The sequence below is a fragment of the Eulemur rufifrons genome, chromosome 26 (genome assembly GCF_041146395.1).
Source record: "Eulemur rufifrons isolate Redbay chromosome 26, OSU_ERuf_1, whole genome shotgun sequence".
In the NCBI taxonomy this organism is placed as follows: Eukaryota; Metazoa; Chordata; class Mammalia; order Primates; family Lemuridae; genus Eulemur; species Eulemur rufifrons.
Window position 1 is genome coordinate 7,044,994 of NC_091008.1, and position 17,519 is coordinate 7,062,512.

The 17,519-nt window shown below is 42.5% G+C and overlaps 1 protein-coding gene across 1 annotated transcript in view; it reads right to left on the reverse strand.

Moving 5' to 3' along the window:
• Positions 1-17,519, reverse strand: part of ARHGEF38 (Rho guanine nucleotide exchange factor 38) — a 42,291-nt gene that overhangs the window by 11,439 nt on the left and 13,333 nt on the right. The window contains 5 exon segments of the mRNA XM_069459053.1: positions 434-577; positions 5,313-5,624; positions 8,460-8,582; positions 9,994-10,098; positions 14,808-14,941. Coding sequence (XP_069315154.1) covers positions 434-577; positions 5,313-5,624; positions 8,460-8,582; positions 9,994-10,098; positions 14,808-14,941 — 818 coding nt within the window.

Below are 17,519 nucleotides of genomic sequence, written 5' to 3' on the forward strand. Positions count from 1 at the left end.
TTATGTATTTTTTGGGGAAATAACATCAGCAAATTAGGCAGAAGTCCAGAGGCCTATACCCCTTTTCAGCTCCGGCAACAAGTGTCTTTGAGAAAAGCCACTTCAGCACTGGAGCCTGGGACGCCTCATCTGGAAAATGAAAGAGTTGGGCGATATAATTTCTCTCTATAAAATCTCATTCAACAACTATGAAAAATGCGACAAACACCATTTTAGGCACTTTGGGGAGACATCATACACAAAACAGGAAAAAATACATGATCTTATGGGATTTATAGTATAGAGGGTAGAAAGAGATAAGAAATTATACACATAAGTAGGTAAAGTATAAGATATTAGAACAAGATAAGTGATAGGGAAAATGATGTCATATACGATTTGAACAAGGCAAAGAAGTGACATTCATCACTGTCATGGATGTTGCCAAACTCACTGGAATCTGCACCGGCTTCTTCTTTTCAAAACTAAGTTTCCTCTCAATGAAGGTGGCGCTGTTGTCTTTGACAAAACTCAGATTTTGGACCTCTTCCAGTAGCCGATTCTGAATCTCAGAAATGCTTGAGACCAGCAGTGGCACCTATGGGTAGAAATGACATGGCATTGTTTCCAGACAGCTAAATAACCCTGTTAGGTGTTAAATTTAGTACAGTTATGATCAACAGTTGAGACAGTGTATGATAGTTTCACAGTGAAAAATTAGGGCAACTTTAGAGCTTCTAGATAAAGACAATTTAATTTGCTGTCTCAGGAAATCCCACTAAAATCATAGGGCAACTTTTTAAAGGTTAAAGCCTAAAATAAAAGAAAAACAGAAGAGAAAAAACAAGCACTAACATCTTGGGAGAAAGGCTCAGGAGCTGATGGCAGAAGGTGAGACTGTGGCCCGGGGACAGTGGCCAAGACAGGAAGCACCAATGAAAAGCCTGTTCTGGTTCTCAAAAGAAGACACTCAAATGGCCAGAAAAATATGTGAATCACTAATCACCTGGGAAATGCAAATCAAAACCACAATGAGGTATCATGTCAACCCAGTTAGGGTGACTACTACCAAAAAGACAAAGAATAGCAAATGCTTGTGAGAACGCAGAGGAAGGGCACTGTTGGGCACTGCTGGTGGGAATGAAACGAGAATAGCCACCATGGAGAACAGTATGGAGGGGCCTCAAAAAACTGAAAACAGAACTACCCTATGGCCCAGGAATCCCATGACAGGGCCTCCATCCAAAGCAGAGAAGATCAGTGTATTGAAGACGCAGCTGCACCCCCATTTTTATTGCAGCACGAGTCACAAGAGCCAAGATACGGAATTAACTCAGGTCTTCAACAACGGAAGAACAGGCAAAGAAGATGTGCTACTTGTCACTTGGACTCAAACTGTACAAAAGCATCTCATGTAACCAAAACGTTTGTACCCCCGTAATAGTCTGAAATTTAAAAAAAAAAAAAAAAAAATCATGTCTTTATTTTGTTTCCTCACCAAAAAAAAAAAAAAAAAAAAAAAAACCAACACAAAAACGCTTCTGTAAAATGTAAAGTTTTGTCAATACTCAAAGAAATAAGTTGGAATAAAACTGTTGTGATGGACATCAAGGAGGTCCACTGGGACTTCCAGTTCTCTCCTTGTGGGCGTGTGGGAAGGCTGCATTCCCTGGCCCCCCTGATCTCGGGAATGGCCAGGTGGTCTGCTTTGGCTAACGCAATGAGAATGTAAGGGACACACGCCACTTCCATGGGAAAGCGTGTCGGAGCTGGTACGCCACGCTCCGTGCTCTCTCTTCTACTGCCAAGGCGTACATGGGAGTCTGTATTGATGTGGAGGTACTATAAGATAAAAGAATAAAAACAGAAAGTAAAAAAAAAAAAAATGTGGTACATACACACAGTGGAATACTATTCACCCATAAAAAAGAATGAGATCCTGTCATTCGCAGCAACGTGGATGGAATTGGAAGATATTACGTTAAGTGAAACAAGCCAAGAACAGAAAGTTAAACTCCACATATTCTCATTCTTATGTGGAAGCTAAACAATGTGGATCGCATAGAAGTAAAAAGTAGAACAGAGGTATTAGAAAGTTGGAAGGCTAGGGGGAAGGGAGGAATAGAGAGATTTGTGAAAGGATACAAAGTTACAGCTAGCTAGGAGGAGAAAGTTCTAGTGTTCTAGACCAGCGGTCCCCAACCTTTTTGGTACTAGGGGCCAGTTTCATGGAAGACAATTTTCCCATGGACTGGGGCTTGGGGGATGGTTTTGGGATGATTCAAGGACATTGCATTTATTGTGCACTTTATTTCTATTATTACATTGTAACATAAAATGAAATAATTATACGACTCGCCATAATGCAGAATCTAATGCTGCCACAGCTCTGACAGGAGGCAGAGCTCAAGTGCTGCTGTGAGTGATGGGAGTGGCTCGTAATACAGGTGAAAGCTTTGCTCGCTCACCTGCCGCTCACCTGCTGTGCAGCCCAGTTCCTAACAGGCCACGGACGGATACCTGGTCCATGGCCCCAGGCTTGGGGACCACAGTGCTCTACCACCGTGTGATGACTATAGTTAACAATAATATACAGTTTCAATAGCCAGAGGGAGGATATTGAATGTTCCCAACACAAAGAAATGATAAATGTCTGAAGTGATAGCTATGCTAATTACCCCGATCAGATCACTGTACATACGTATCAAAACATGTATCCCCTGAGTATGTACAATGATTACTTGTCAATGTAAAAAAAATGTAAAAAACAAATCAGCACATTTTTTGACTTGCTCCGCAACGAGAAGTGGAATCCCTGTCATTGCCCCCTAAAAACTGGATGGGCCTTTCTGATGGCCTCAAGGAACAGAGTCCTGAAAGGAACAGGACAGTGGCAGCCATGTTGCCTGATTGTCAAGATTGGATACGTACCGTACCCAAGAGAGATGAGAACACATATCCACTAAACACCTGAATGTTTATGTCAGGATTATGCATCATAGTCAAAAAGTAGAAATAACTCAAATACCCATCAACTGATGAATGAATAAGTACAGTGTGGCCTCTCCGTACAATGGAATATGACTTGTCAATAAAGAGAACTAAGTCCTGAAACCCACTTCATAATGAATGAACCTTGCAACATTACGCTAAGTGAAAGAAACCAGTCACAAAGAACCACATATGATATGACTTTATACAAAATGTCCAGAAGAAGCAACTCTGTAGAGCCATAAAGTAAATTGATCGTTGCCGAGGGCTGGAGTGGTTGGGGAGAAATGTGGGTGGGTACAGGGCTTCTTTTGGGGGTGATGACAATGTTCCAAGATTGATTATGGTGATGCTTGCGCAACTCTTGTTAATATACTAAAAATCACTGAATTGTCTAGTTTAAATGGGTACAGTGTACGGCATGAGAGTTATATTACAATAAAGTTGTTATCAAAAAAAATAGGGGACTGGTTATACATTATCATACAGCCATACAGTAGGTTGCTATAAAGCTGTAAAAAGAATGAAGAAGCTCTCTATGGACTGAAAGGGAAACGTCCCCAGGATATAGTGTTAAAAAGCAAGTTGCAGGCTGGGCGCGGTGGCTCACGCCTGTAATCCTAGCACTCTGGGAGGCCGAGGCGGGCAGATCGTTTGAGCTCAGGAGTTCGAGACCAGCCTGAGCAAGAGCGAGACCCCATCTCTACTAAAAATAGAAAGAAATTATATGGACAGCTAAAAACATATATAGAAAAATTAGCCAGGCATAGTGGCTCATGCCTGTAGTCCCAGCTACTCGGGAGGCTGAGGCAGGAGGATCGCTTGAGCCCAGGAGTTTGAGGTTGCTGTGAGCTAGGCTGACGCCATGGCACTCTAGCCCGGGCAACAGAGCGAGACTCTGTCTCAATAAAAAAGCAAGTTGCAGAATGGTGTATATAATACGATAGTCTGGGATTTTAATTTTAGGAAATAAAAACATATATTGGCATTTATTTTTATTGGCATAAAGGAGCCCCAAATGGATAAAAAATAAACTAATAAAAATGAGGGTGGGATTGGGGGATGGGACACCGAGGGGACGGGTGTGAGTGTGAGACTACGGATACGATTTTATGTGGCTTTGACTTTTGGACCATGTAAATACAGCGTCTGTTTATTCCATTTAATTTAATTCAAAGTGTAAGTTACAAGTTAATTAAATACACAATAGAAAATAAATAGGGGCAATTAATTCTGCTCCAGGTGTTGCCTCTGAATTGCTAACCAGCTGCATGAGAACTAATATCCTGGAAAGGAAGGGCCAACAAAGCAAGCTGATTTTTTTAAAAGTTGATATCAGGTTGTAAATATCTTTCTTCCTCATCAGGAAAATAATTATAATATTCTCGTGGGAAGCTAAGGTGTACACACACAAACACACACACACACACCAAGCTTCTCTTCCTTGGAGGAAAACAAAAGCAAAACAAAGAATGGTTTGTGAGTTATCCTGGCATTATGCCAAAATGGCCTTCTTTTAAAAGCCACATCTTATTTTCTTTTTGTTTTTAAATTTTATTTTATAAATAACTATTCTTTCTCTTTTACTTGGACAAAAAGTATGATCTAATAAAAGCCACATCCTTTTTTTTGAGACAGAGTCTCACTCTGTTGCCCAGGCTAGAGTGCCATGGTGTCAGCCTCGCTCACAGCAACCTCAAACTGCTGGGCTCAAGCGATCCTCCTGCCTCAGCCTCCCGAGTAGCTGGGACTACAGGCATGCGCCACCATGCCCGGCTAATTTTTCTGTATATATTTTTAGCTGTCCAGCTAATTTCTTTCTATTTTTTTAGTAGAGACAGGGTCTCGCTCTTGCTCAGGCTGGTCTCGAACCCCTGACTTTGAGCCATCCTCCCGCCTCGGCCTCCCAGAGTGCTAGGATGACAGGTGTGAGCCACTGCGCCCAGCCAAAAGCCACATCTTAAATAGCCATGGTTAACATCTAAGAACCGTTGACTGGGAAGAAATACAAACTATCCATTGATAAGCTTCAGTGTAGTATCAGGCAGGTGGGGCAAAGGTGTTTGGTACTTGAAGAGGAATCTCCAAACAAAAGAGCTACAAATGTGTCAGTCCCAGTGAACCTGAACTTGAAACTGTCTTTTAGCTTCCTGTGGGGAAGAGAGATGAGGGGCAAAAGACCATCTGAGTGGCTTCAGTTGAAATAAACCTGACACACACACACACGCACGCACGCACGCACACACACACACACACACCCCACACACGTGCACGCTCCGGACAGGGCTTGTCTTGCAGGGTGTGGTCTCTAGCAGGTCGGCAGACCGACGTGCTGTGCTTACCGGCGCCACTGTGGAATAAGTCCTCTCTGCCAGGAGCATGAGGTCCCCAAGGAGGGCGACGAAGCTGCACAGACAGTTCCGCAGAATCCCCCGGGCAGCCCGGTTGAACACCTGCAGCTCTTCCACGAGCTGGGCGTTGAGGGCCTCGTACTCCTTTTTGGCCAGGTCGGACTCATCGCCTGCCGACCGCTGCAGGTAGCCGTTGTAGTCCAGCAGCTTGTCGTAGCGTTTCTGGATGAGCTTGTGAGGCCCTGGGAACAAGGACAGCAGGGCTGACAGGGGGGTCAGGACGAGCCTCTGTAAGGGAGCTGCCTGCCAGAAGAAAAAACCATCCCATTACAGAGAAGGGAGCAGCCCCGTCCCCGGTGCAGAACTGTTGTCGGCAGGCTTCCCTCTCCCCGGCAGGGGCGCGAGGGAAACGGGAAGGCATCTAACCACGTTAAGAGAGGATCTGATCGTCTTTAGGTCTAGCTAAACCCACCCGAGGACTTGAAACAGGGTCTCTCTGCTGTAACATTGAACCTGAAGAGCGAGCAGGAAGAGGAATATGCAAGTTACAACCTGCTCAGCCCAAATATAACTCCGTCTTTTTCTTTATAGCCATTGGTTGTGTTATTGGAGTCATCTCCTTTCTCACTGTCCCCTTCCTCTTCTTTCTAATCCCAGAGCCAAACCGAGCTATTCCAGCACGTGGGGGTGGAGGGTGGTGGTAATCTCCAGCCTTTGTCTACCAAGACTGTAAAAGATTCACCATGTCACCCACACCCTTTGCTGGCGACAAAAGGAATATAGTCAGTCTTATAGGAGAGTGTACCCTATTCCTCTCGTATCAGTTGCAAATCCCTAGCTACCCCAGGGACTCCTTTTTGGTGGTGGAATTGCGTCCCTTAATATAGGTATTTTACTCTTGAGACAGAAATGACCACAGAATTATAACTTTCTTTTCAAATACATTGAAGGATTAAGCAGAAGCTAGTCTGTATCTTTAATAGTTACACTTTTACGTCTGAATCATTGAAAATGAACTTCATATTAATGCCCAGCCCCGTGCCATCACTTGATCATCCTGTATTTAATTTCTTCCACTGCTCTTTCCTCTCCTCCTATTCTGAAATGCACTAGTATTCTGTGTGCTGCCTGTCTTCCTTTACCCTTTCTCATACATGCTTGGGTTACATGATTGTGTTATGGTAATTTGGAGGTAGGTTTCGCGTTTGTACCCCAAAAGATGTCATAGGAAATCAGCGTCTGAGCGGTAGCCTGTATTAATTAAATTAAATGGTCCCTGGTAACTTTGAACTCTTGGGAAATCTGGAAGAGACGGAAACCAATCTCTTACTGGCAGCAGCAATGGCCAGCACAGATTAAATTTGATGTCTAGCTTATGAGATAATCAATATACACCTACGGACTGTTTAATGAATCCCATGACTAAGCAAAGAATCTACAAATTTATTGGATCTGGGATCAATTACTGTGTTTGTGACTTGACTGGATTCTACAGGCAATGTAATACAGAATTACAAGATAATTACTATATATATCTATATACATATATATATAGATACCTCCGGTAACTCAGACAGGAACCGATTCACCTGTACATAGGAATCGTGGTTGGAACAAATAAGAATCAGATTTTATTTTAATATTTTGCCCTGCATCTAATATGTGGATAAGTATCCCTCATGATTAGGTAAGAACAACTGCTCTGCCTTAGACATTGAATTCTTAATATCTGATTTTTAAAAAGAGTTCTATATATGTTAATCATTAAAAAGTTACTTTCATATTGAACTTTCTAACAATTACTTTAATTTAGCCTAATTGATCATCTTGTGGTTTTTTATGCAAGGTAGGCAGGACAGCTTCTCTCTTCTTTCTGTGAATTCTGGAGCATGCCTGCTGAAGGAGAAGCTACACACCGTGCTCTCAGATGCTACTCAGCAAATAGTTATTGACTAAATGAATTGGAATTAAGCTAAAGGGAATTAAGCTAAATTCTCTTAAGGAGTTTTCTAAAATGCGCTCTCTGCAGTTGAATCCAGAAAATACGTAAAGAACTCACCACACTTTTTCTATCCAACATGCGCCGTAAAATCTATTTATCTATCCACTTATGCATCTGCGAATCAACCTATTTCTCCATCTGTCATCTCAGGTCAGAGGTAATCCTAACTTTCCATTCCTCAGTGCCGGAAAAACAAGATGCTCCTCTGTGGTTTTCTACAAGGGTAAGGGCTGCATTGCTCCCTAGGGCTTGGAACTATCTGGGGCTCTTCCCTGGCTGTCGCAGTGACTTGGCACCGGGGTGGGGTGGTACTGAGATTTTGAGCCTGGGGGGGAGATTTTGAGCCTGGGGGGGCCAGGATTGCTAAACATCCTCCAATGTAAAGGTCACTCAGTGAAGACTTGTCTGACCCCAAAATGACAATAATGCCAGCACCAAAATGTCACTTTCAAAATGGTGATGGTGTCTAGTATATCTTCCGTATAATTCTTGAAATATCGCCATGAACTAATAATACCTATTGAAACACCAGGCACTGAATTAAGTTAGTATTATCCAGACGAGCTTAACACTCAGGTATTTTATTGACTCAAACATTTGGTTTTATGATTCCCAAGCTATATTTCACAGAACTCCTAGAAAACAAATATTTTACCATGGAACAGAAGAAGTAATATACACTCTTCAGTAGAAGTCCTTTCTCAATAGGAAGGCTTTGCTTTCCAGCGTATGGTGTGTTACTAAGAGTCATGTCCTCTGAGGGTACCTTTGTTCCTTCCGTAAGGACTTGGGACATTTCCATAGACTCCTCTAAGCAAATCACAGCTTTCTGTCTTAAATCCTTGACACAGCATATGCAAACTTAGAGTAAATACGGATTTTAAAAGCTGCACTGGCACTACTCTTAGAAACACAGTCCGTAGTCCTCTTAAATTTCCACTATAGTGAAATCCTAACTAATCCACTTTAAAAATATTTAATGATTTTTAAAAATCCCGTTTAAATCGACTAATTTTGACATCAGTATTTGCTTTAGCACATGTTTTATTTCTAACTCCAGAAAAATAAATGGAAAGCCGCTTTTCTTTTAACGTCACTATTTAGTTGGCATTTATCTGTGAAGACAAAGAACTCACAAAGTCACGACAGGGGTTGGAGGCATTGCTTGGGGTCTCTGGACAGTCCCTGTCCTCCTCGTCTTTGCTGTGTGAAATCTCCCGGAGGTCCGTCACGCTCTGCAGAGCCAGGGGCATGGCGTCCTGAAACCCAAGAACGGAGTCACAGAAGGGACAAGTTCTGAGGTCAGTGCCACTAAACATATCCCAAATGTGGACTTCATTATCATAACCCTCTATCACCACTGAGAAATTGAAAACAAAAAAAAAAATGAAAAATATTTCATGAATACCCTGCACAATCAGGTTACTTGTAACAATCAATTTCCTAACTTTTCCTCCATGTCACTTTCTCATCATACTCTGTACCCGACCCTCTTTGATTAAGTAAAGTCCCATCTTAAATTCGTTCTTAGCATGCAATTCTCACAAATCCCTTGTTTGGAAAATCACTCCTCTTTGCTTTACATCATCGGTTTTCCTTAGCGAATCAGATGCTTTCTTTACGAGACGATGCTTACATTTTTGTTGCATCAATTAGTGGAAATAATAGACTTTCCTGTAGATGTTTCCAAGAGGCCTTTTCTCCTCTAAAGGAGCCTAAGGGACAGGGTTCCCGCTGCCCTCTGGCTGTTACAACTGTGTTTTGGTTTTCTCCTCGCAGAAGGCAGCACTTTAGGAAGAGAATAGCGACCCTGATTGTAAAGTCAGGCTTCATGTCCTATAATAAATAACAGAATGCTGCGTGTCCTTCTGTAACAAGGAGCTCACTGTGCCTGTCAGCTTAATCTTTGCTGGTGTGATATTTTATCTACGAGGGTAAAAGTCTGCTACCAGAAACAGCTGTGCAAGAGAAAACCTTCTGGAAAATGGAAGGGGCCACTTAGTAACTGATTTACATTGTATCTCTACTAACTTTTCACATCTCACAGTGGTAACCATTGTGAAGATGCTACTGAGGACACTGTTTCCTCTTTCTGAGACCCTGACTGATCTGTCTACTGAGGATAAGTGTACTGTATCCGACTTGTTGGTTGAAATTAATGATTCTCCTAACAGTCAGGACAACCTCCTAAGGAACTGGAAATTTGTGGGGGTATTTTCCTCTTGTGGCATAATGACCTGGGGACGTTACATATCGTCGTTCGTATTATTTTGTAGTTCCATTTATTTTCCTTTGCACTGATTTCAGGTGCCAGAAAGAGATAAGTTAGTACCAACAAATAAACAGATAAAACTTCTGCCTCACGTGCAATTTTGCATTAACAAAGTCGTCTCTGTGATAAAGAAAGCGTGCTGATGGTCAGTGTGGCAGTCGTCCGAGCAAAGTCCCCCACGGTGTGGTGATTTAGGTTGGGGAGAGGGTGGAGTAGGGAAGGGGACAGAGAGCAAAACTCAAGTCTTTACGCTGGCTTCTTTCTCCAGCAGTCTGCAGCCTTCCAAATTTGGTACAAGGAGTATCATCCTCTAAATGAACAGCCACATTTGCTCCCCGTGGTAACCATGGGAATCCAGGCATTCTCGCAGAATCACTGCAAACGTGTGTCTCACCCACCTGTATGTGCTGGACACAGAATGAAATGTTCTTCACACAGTGCCTCACGGTCTTCTCTAAAGATCTGAACAGCTTTTCTTCTCTATTAAAGGTACTGTCTTTCACCTAAAAATATGTAGGAAATTATTTATTTCAGAACTCCAATGAATGTGACATTTTAAAAAAATGGCACAGAGCGATTGGGCCAGCACGTTAAGAAAAAATTCCTTGTTGATATGAAAACCTTTCACGGTGACGGTCCTAACACGGCACTTTCTGTGTTGGCACACGGCACGGCCCATGTCCAGGGAGTGTAGAAAAGCCACGTTGTGCAGCTTAATTCGCTGCTGTTCATTTTCACGTAGCTTCACCCAATCACAGTAGCTGCAGGACTGCACAACTTCTCTCCGCAGTTTTTAACGGCATATATTGTATATGTACTCAAATTGTATTGCATTTTTTGGGGTTTATAAAATAGCAGAATTTGATCTGTTGGCTGGAATTTATTGTTTGGCTCGTATGACTCATTCCAGTTTATTTCGCAGTGCTTATTTAGAAAACATTCTTAGATTCATGGTTAAAGAAATGCAATAATTCTTTATCAACTCAAATTTGGAGGGTGATATATATAATCTTAGCAAAAATAGTCCTGTTACTCAGCAGATAGTGGTCTGCAAAGATAGTGGTCATGTGTTCAGTTATTTTTTTATCTTATATATTGATAAAAATATGCAGTTTACATGCTGTGGCAATTTCTAGAAGCACACACATATAATTGCTATCAATGGTAATTAAGCGGTATTTCTTGGCAATCAGAATGGCTACAAGACAAGATCAGAACCAGCCTCATGGTGGCAAAATCTCTGTGAACATACGTGTTTCTCGGAATAGGAATAGTGTGTGTGATTCACTCAGCACTGGGTCATGACTGTTGCTGTTGCTGTTCTTGGTTCATGTTTCTTAATTTAAGATGCTTGGTCTTAGAACTGGATGGAAAAGGGAAGGGGCCATTCAGTTACTGATGTACGTGTGACTCAGAAAATAGTGATGTTTTATTTTATTTTTAACCCCTTTAACATTGTTTATGTAGAAAGCTTTTGATTAAATAGGCAACAGAGTTCTTTGTAATCCATGGAAAATCCAACGCCCTCTGCCTATGGTCCAACTCAGCCCGGTGTGTATATGCTGGGCAGATTTTTTAAAATGCTGTTCCCTGGGACCCATCGCCAGATATTTTGTTTTGAACATCTTGGCTGGGACCTGGATGATACTAAAGTAGCAGGTTAAAGGATCACACGGTGAGAAATACCGCCCACTTCTACCGCCCGGTAGCCTAACCTTTTTCCGTGCTGTTTTCTTCTGCTGGAATGTGCTGCTTTGCAAAATTCTGCTGATTTTTTAAGAACTCGTCCAGATGTCACCACTTCTGTAAATCCCCCCTCCATTCCCATTCTTCCCCCTGTAGGAGACGAGTCGTTCTCGTAACCCTCGTCAATGATTCAAGTGATTCTCTCCACGGATAGATTTCAAGTATTTTTGTCTTAATGATAATAACTGCTAACATTTATTAAACACTAGGTTCCAGACACTGAGCCAAAACCTCTCTTCCCATTTTCCCTTTTTAATTCTTGCACGTCTATAATGGGAAAAGACATAGAAGCCTCAGGAGGTGGGCAGGGATGGCTGAGATTCCCCTGTTGTCCTCTTACTGATGGAGCCCCAGGTGCAGTAGGAGTGGGGACCGTGGCTGCCCGGCTGGAAACCACATCCCCAAACCCTGCAGCTGGCTCTGCCCTTGTAGCTGGGTCAGGGCAAGCAGGATGTGAGCAAAGCCTTGCGTTTCGCTTCTGAGTCTCAGCCTCGTAGCCTTGTCCTTGGGGCTGGAATGCAGACATGGTAGCAACCCAGCTTCAACCAGGCAGGGGAAGACAGCGTGTTTAGGAAAAGCGCTGGAAGAACTGGGTTCCCCAAGGGGCTTATGAGGCAGAGCCCATCTGGGCTCACATCTCAGGGTAGTTATAGGAGAGAGACATGGATGAGTCCCTGACGGAAGCTACTATGCTTTGCAATCTCTTTGTGACAGATGTCTGGCCTTTACCCTAACTAGTACAGGGAGGTAAAGAAACTTACTCACAGTACCAGGTAGGATCAGGATTCGAGCCCAAGCGGTCCGAATTCAGAACCTGCATTCCTGATCTCTAACAGTGCCTGGTCCACGAGAGTTCGATACGTGGGTGATGAATTGAATAGAATCTTCCTCCTGGGTAATAGCTTTACTCCCTCACTCGACCAATATTTCACCTGAGCTGCTGACAAGTGCAAAATTGATTGATTCGAGATTTATCTCTCCTCCAGTCCAGCCTGTGCAGCTGATTTTCTGATTAGCAGTAAAATGCTTCATTGCTGACAGGACATCCTCTCAAAGGATTAAGGGGGAAAAAAATCTCATTAATACCCCTTCAGGCTACTTTAACTACGATTCCCTTCTAGTTCACAAATGAAAAATATAAGAAGCTGATGATAAATATGGTAAAGACTATAACAGGTTATTCAAAAGGCTGCCCAGAATTAGAGCCTGCATTGCGTATTGTTCCATGGTAGAATTGTCTTGAGTCAGAAGCAAAATTCCAGAGTGGGGAGAATTGTTTGCAATACATTTACACAGGCCTACAGGGGCTGAAATTGCTTCTCAGATGAATTTCCAATTCAGTTTGATGACCGTTGTTTTTAGTTGAAATATCTTGATCATCCTTTCCCTGGTCTGTGAACCTGTACCGTGAATATCCCAAACTTCCCGCAGTGCAGTGCCACACTGAGAGGAGGAGCCTCCTGTGGGCAGGGACCTAGTGAGCACCTCGGGGGATCTAAAGCAGTAGACACAAGAACGACCCAAACCCCGTGTTCTGAGAATGTCCGTGTTGGCTCTGGTATTGTAAATTCCGTACTGCCACAGGGGGAGACCAGAGCAAGGCTTGGAAGGGAGAACTTTATCATGTCACCGGTCATCACATGCCACTCAGGGTCACCGGAAAAGCACCAGGGTTAAAGTCAGGTGGCAGAAGACAGGAGTGAGGACAAAGTCTAGGCCAGAGCCTTTGCTGGGGTCTTCCTCGGGAAAGGCCAGGCAGGGCAGAGGGAATGCTTCCCAGGGGCTTTGGGCTGTAGGGGTGACCTCTCGTTGCCCGGTACCTGGCCTTGAGCTGGCTTAGGGCGGGAGAAATATTGGCTCCGTGTGTCCAGGTTAGACAAGGAAGTGGTCGGAGATCTAGACTTGGGATCGGTTGGTTTGCGTACGAAAGTTGTATTCCCAGCTGTTTGCTGTCTCTAAGAATTGTCCAGCCCTGGAAGGGGCAGTCTCGCCTTAGCCAGAAGGGTATTTTAATATGTCAAAACATTACACAACAGAGAAAGTATAACACCTGATTAATATGCCACACAGGGAGGAGTTTGCATCACGCAGGAAGCAAGAAGTCTGCACATGCAAAGGCAAGTAACAATACAAGGCAATGATAGGAAATGATGATGATGATGATGATGGTAATGGCAGACAATACATATTGAGAGCTTACACACCACATCAGGTGCTTTCTTTATATAGGCATCATCTCAATCCTCACACCCACCCCACGTGTTAGGTACTAGTGCAATCCCACTTTACGCATGATTACATTGAATTTTTGTGCCCCGAACAAATACTTATTAAGTGGCAGAGGTGGAGTTCAAACCCAAGTTTATAGAACTTCAAAGACCCTGTGCATAATTTCTTTCCTATGCCGCAAATATGAATTGTGCCAAGATGAGGATGTGAGTGTATTAGGCATTCAGAGGAGGAAGAGGCCGCTTCTATCTAAGTGGTCAGAAAGCTGCAAAGATTTGATGAAGAAGGGAAAAAAAAAACAAAAAAACTACAGCAGCTACCATGAGCCATCTAACACCAACGCTGAACCAACCTATAGTTGCCTCTGGTTCAAACTAAAAACCTTAGTTAGAGATGTTAACAAGTGATGAAAACTGGCAAATGAGAAGAAAAAAAAAAAGGACTGTATGGTCTCCTAAGAACCATCCTCCCTACTGGTTAGAAGCCCACTGTATCACGACCTCAGGACCGTGACCTTTCTATCCTGTGATTCTCCAAGTGTCCCACTGATGGCTTATTTCAAGGTCATTTGCTCCAAAACACCTGGAGTGTTTGTAAAAATACAGGCTTCTAATTGCACGCTTGAACCAGGTAGAATCTTAGAATTTGTCTTTCAGCGAGCTCCTCGGGTGATTCTCACGCACATTAAAGTCTAAGAGCCTTCGCTGATCCATCCATTATTTATCAGGGGTTGCAATGAAAATGGTTCAAGCCGGGCCGAAGGGCTGACGCAGAGCAGTTCCCACTAACACAACGTGCCTCTGGGGGGTAGGGGAGGAGGAGGCGGATACGGGGCAGGAGAAGAAAACCACACTAAGTTTTGCATCTACACACTTTGTTTTAATAGATGAAATACAGATACGGCATTGCCTTGGGTCACAGTGTGTGCTCCGTGCAGGCTGGTGACGAGTGTCAGGACTCCTGGGGCATCTTAGGTCCCACATCTTTAATGTCCCTGTCACTCCTCTGTCTGCTTGCTGGGCGGCAGCACCACAGCCAAGACGGAGTCAGGACCAGCCCAGCCCTGCTCCCGCCCCCATTTTCTCCAGGGAGAGAGAGGAGAATGGAAGAGTGTACGGCAATGGCCTTGATTCTCACCATCCTAGAAATAGCCCTGCTAGAGCCAAACAGAATCTCACAGAAATATCCGCATCCGTGTTCCTTGGGAAAATACACGTGGCCCAGGAAGAAAAATTACCTGCGATTCTCCTCGGGTCAGAATCTTCAGATGATTTGTCACTCTCTTGGATTTCTTGCTAATTGAATGAATGTTGAGTTTAGACAGTTTGTCTTTGAGCGATTCCTCCTCGTCATTCTTCTTGTATTTGAGAACTGGAAAGGAAGGAAGGATGCAATCACGTATCTGGAAACACGCAGCGTAGAAAGTGTGCACTCCGCCCACAGTTTCCAAGATCGCTGTTTGTATTCCAGGTAAAAATCTAGGTGATTTTGGACTCTCTGCTGCATGTACGCTAAGCTGTGGTCCCAATGCCCAGCCCTGTCTCAGAACTCACCTCTGTGACCTTCAGAAATGCAGCCGTTCGAGGACACGAGGTCCTCAAGGCTCCAGGCTCACTCGTCTCCCACATTGAAGAAACCCCTGGTGCTAGAAAAAAAGCTCTCCCTCGCTTCGCAGATAATCTAGTATCGGGGCCTCTGGAATGAGGAATCAGGACCCAACTCATGAAAAGGCAGCTGTCCCCAATGTAAGGAGACCTCAGATCCCAGAGTGGCTCTTCACCAGCTGAGAGAGGTGGGTCACATTGAGTCATTTCTCTGAGCTTTACTTACCTTAAAATCATTTTCGCCTCTCATGTCGTTTGAAATGTTAAATAGCTCTAACGTTCAGTGTTGATAAAAGTGTAGGGAGATGGACAATCTTAGACACTGCTGATGAGGGTTAAGTCCACACAGTTTTTGTAAAGAACAATTTGGCACAATCGAACAAAAATGAAAATATTCATAGTCTATGACTGGGAAGTTCATGCAGAGAAATCTGCTTTCTGTAATCAAGTGTGCAAAGTTTGGTTTGCTACAGCATTTTGTCTAATAGCGAGATACTGGAAACAATCTGAAAGTTTATCCATGGAGGAATAGTTTAATAAACTGTGATACACTCATAAATGGAATACTAAGGAAGCGATAAGAGGAAGGCAATATTAATTGGAAGAATGTTTATGATATATGATTAAATTATTTTGGAAAAAAACAGACTATGATCCATACATGTTGCAGGAAGGAAGGAAAGGAAAAAGGAGAGAGGAGTGAGCTGGGGAGAGACAGAGACAGAGATGGGAAAAAGAAAATAGGAAAAAAGGACATGGGAAGTTTGAAGGAAACTTAATAAAATGTCAGCTATGCAAACTGGAAACATAGGAGTGAAAAAATTTTGCTCTTTATAACTTTGAAATAGTTTAAGTAAACAGCAAAGTATGAAGAATAATATATCATTCATTATCCACCTTCCAGCTTTGTCAAATCTTAACATTTTGCTTTGTTTCCAATCTTTTTTTTTTTAAATCACCTAACACTTGAAGCCTCCCTGGTCCCCATGTTGGATCCCTAAAGGGAATTGCTATCCTAAATAACGTGGTTTATTATTTTTAATCTATTTTAACGTCTTTACTGTGGATGTCTGGAATCGTACAATATATAGTATTACTTCGAATATTTTTGAACCTTATAAAAATGGTACCATATTGCACATATCCTATTATTTGCTAATTTACTTATTTTTAAGCTTAAGATTATGTTTTTGTGATTAACCCAACTGATACATGTACTGTGACTTCACTAATTTTTATCTTCTCATGGCATCATGGTGTGTAATATGCAGTTTATCCATTATCTGGATAAAGACATAAGGTTTTTTTTTTTTTTTTTTGCATCTATGAACAATGCTAGTTGCTAGTACACATCTTTTTAAGCACATGGGCAAGAGTTTCTCTAGAACAAATACCTAGAAATTGATTTCCTGAGTCTCTGGTGTGTGCATCTTCAGCTTTACTAGATATTGTCAAATTGTTCTCTCTGAAGCGATGATTCCAATTTATGTTCTCAGCTGTAGATTAAGACTGAGATTCAGCACTTAACATCATCCATTCTTTTTTCTGTTCTTGCCAATCTGTTGGGCTGGGAATGATATATCATTGTGATTTTAATTTGCATTTCCCCGATTATTAGTGAAGCATAGCATTTTTAGACTTTTTGGCCTTTCTGTGAATTGCTTTTCATTATTAACCTTTTCATATTAAAATGTTTTTATACTTGATTTAATATCAATAATTATATATTCTGGACAGTAATCCTTTGTATACTGTCTCTTGAATTTGTTTAGTCTCTTTTACTCTATAACTTTTACTTTTTACTCTATACATTTCTTTATAATGTATTAGTACAAATATATTAGTTTTTGAATAAAAATTAGAAATAAAAACAAAAATAAAGGAAGTGGTTAGACCAGTTACTTCTAAAGTCCTGCTATTGCTTTTAGGCAGAACTGAGGTTTAATATTAGGAGCACAAGGACAATTAAGAACTTTATGGGGCCGGGCGTGGTGGCTCACGCCTGTCATCCCAGCACTCTGGGAGGCTGAGGCAGGAGTATCACTTGAGGTCAGGAGTTCGAGACCAGCCTGAGCAAGGACTAGAATCCATCTCTACTAAAAATAGAAAGAAATTAGCTGGACAACTAAAAATATATAGAAAAAATTAGCTGGGCATGGTGGCGCATGCCTGTAGTCCCAGCTACTCGGGAGGCTGAGGCAGGAGGATCACTTGAGCCCAGGAGTTTGAGGTTGCTGTGAGCTAGGCTGACGCCACGGCACTCTAGCCTGGTTGACAGAGTGAGACTCTGTCTCAAAAAAAAAAAAAGAAAGAAAGAACTTTATGGACCCAAATCACACTGGAGG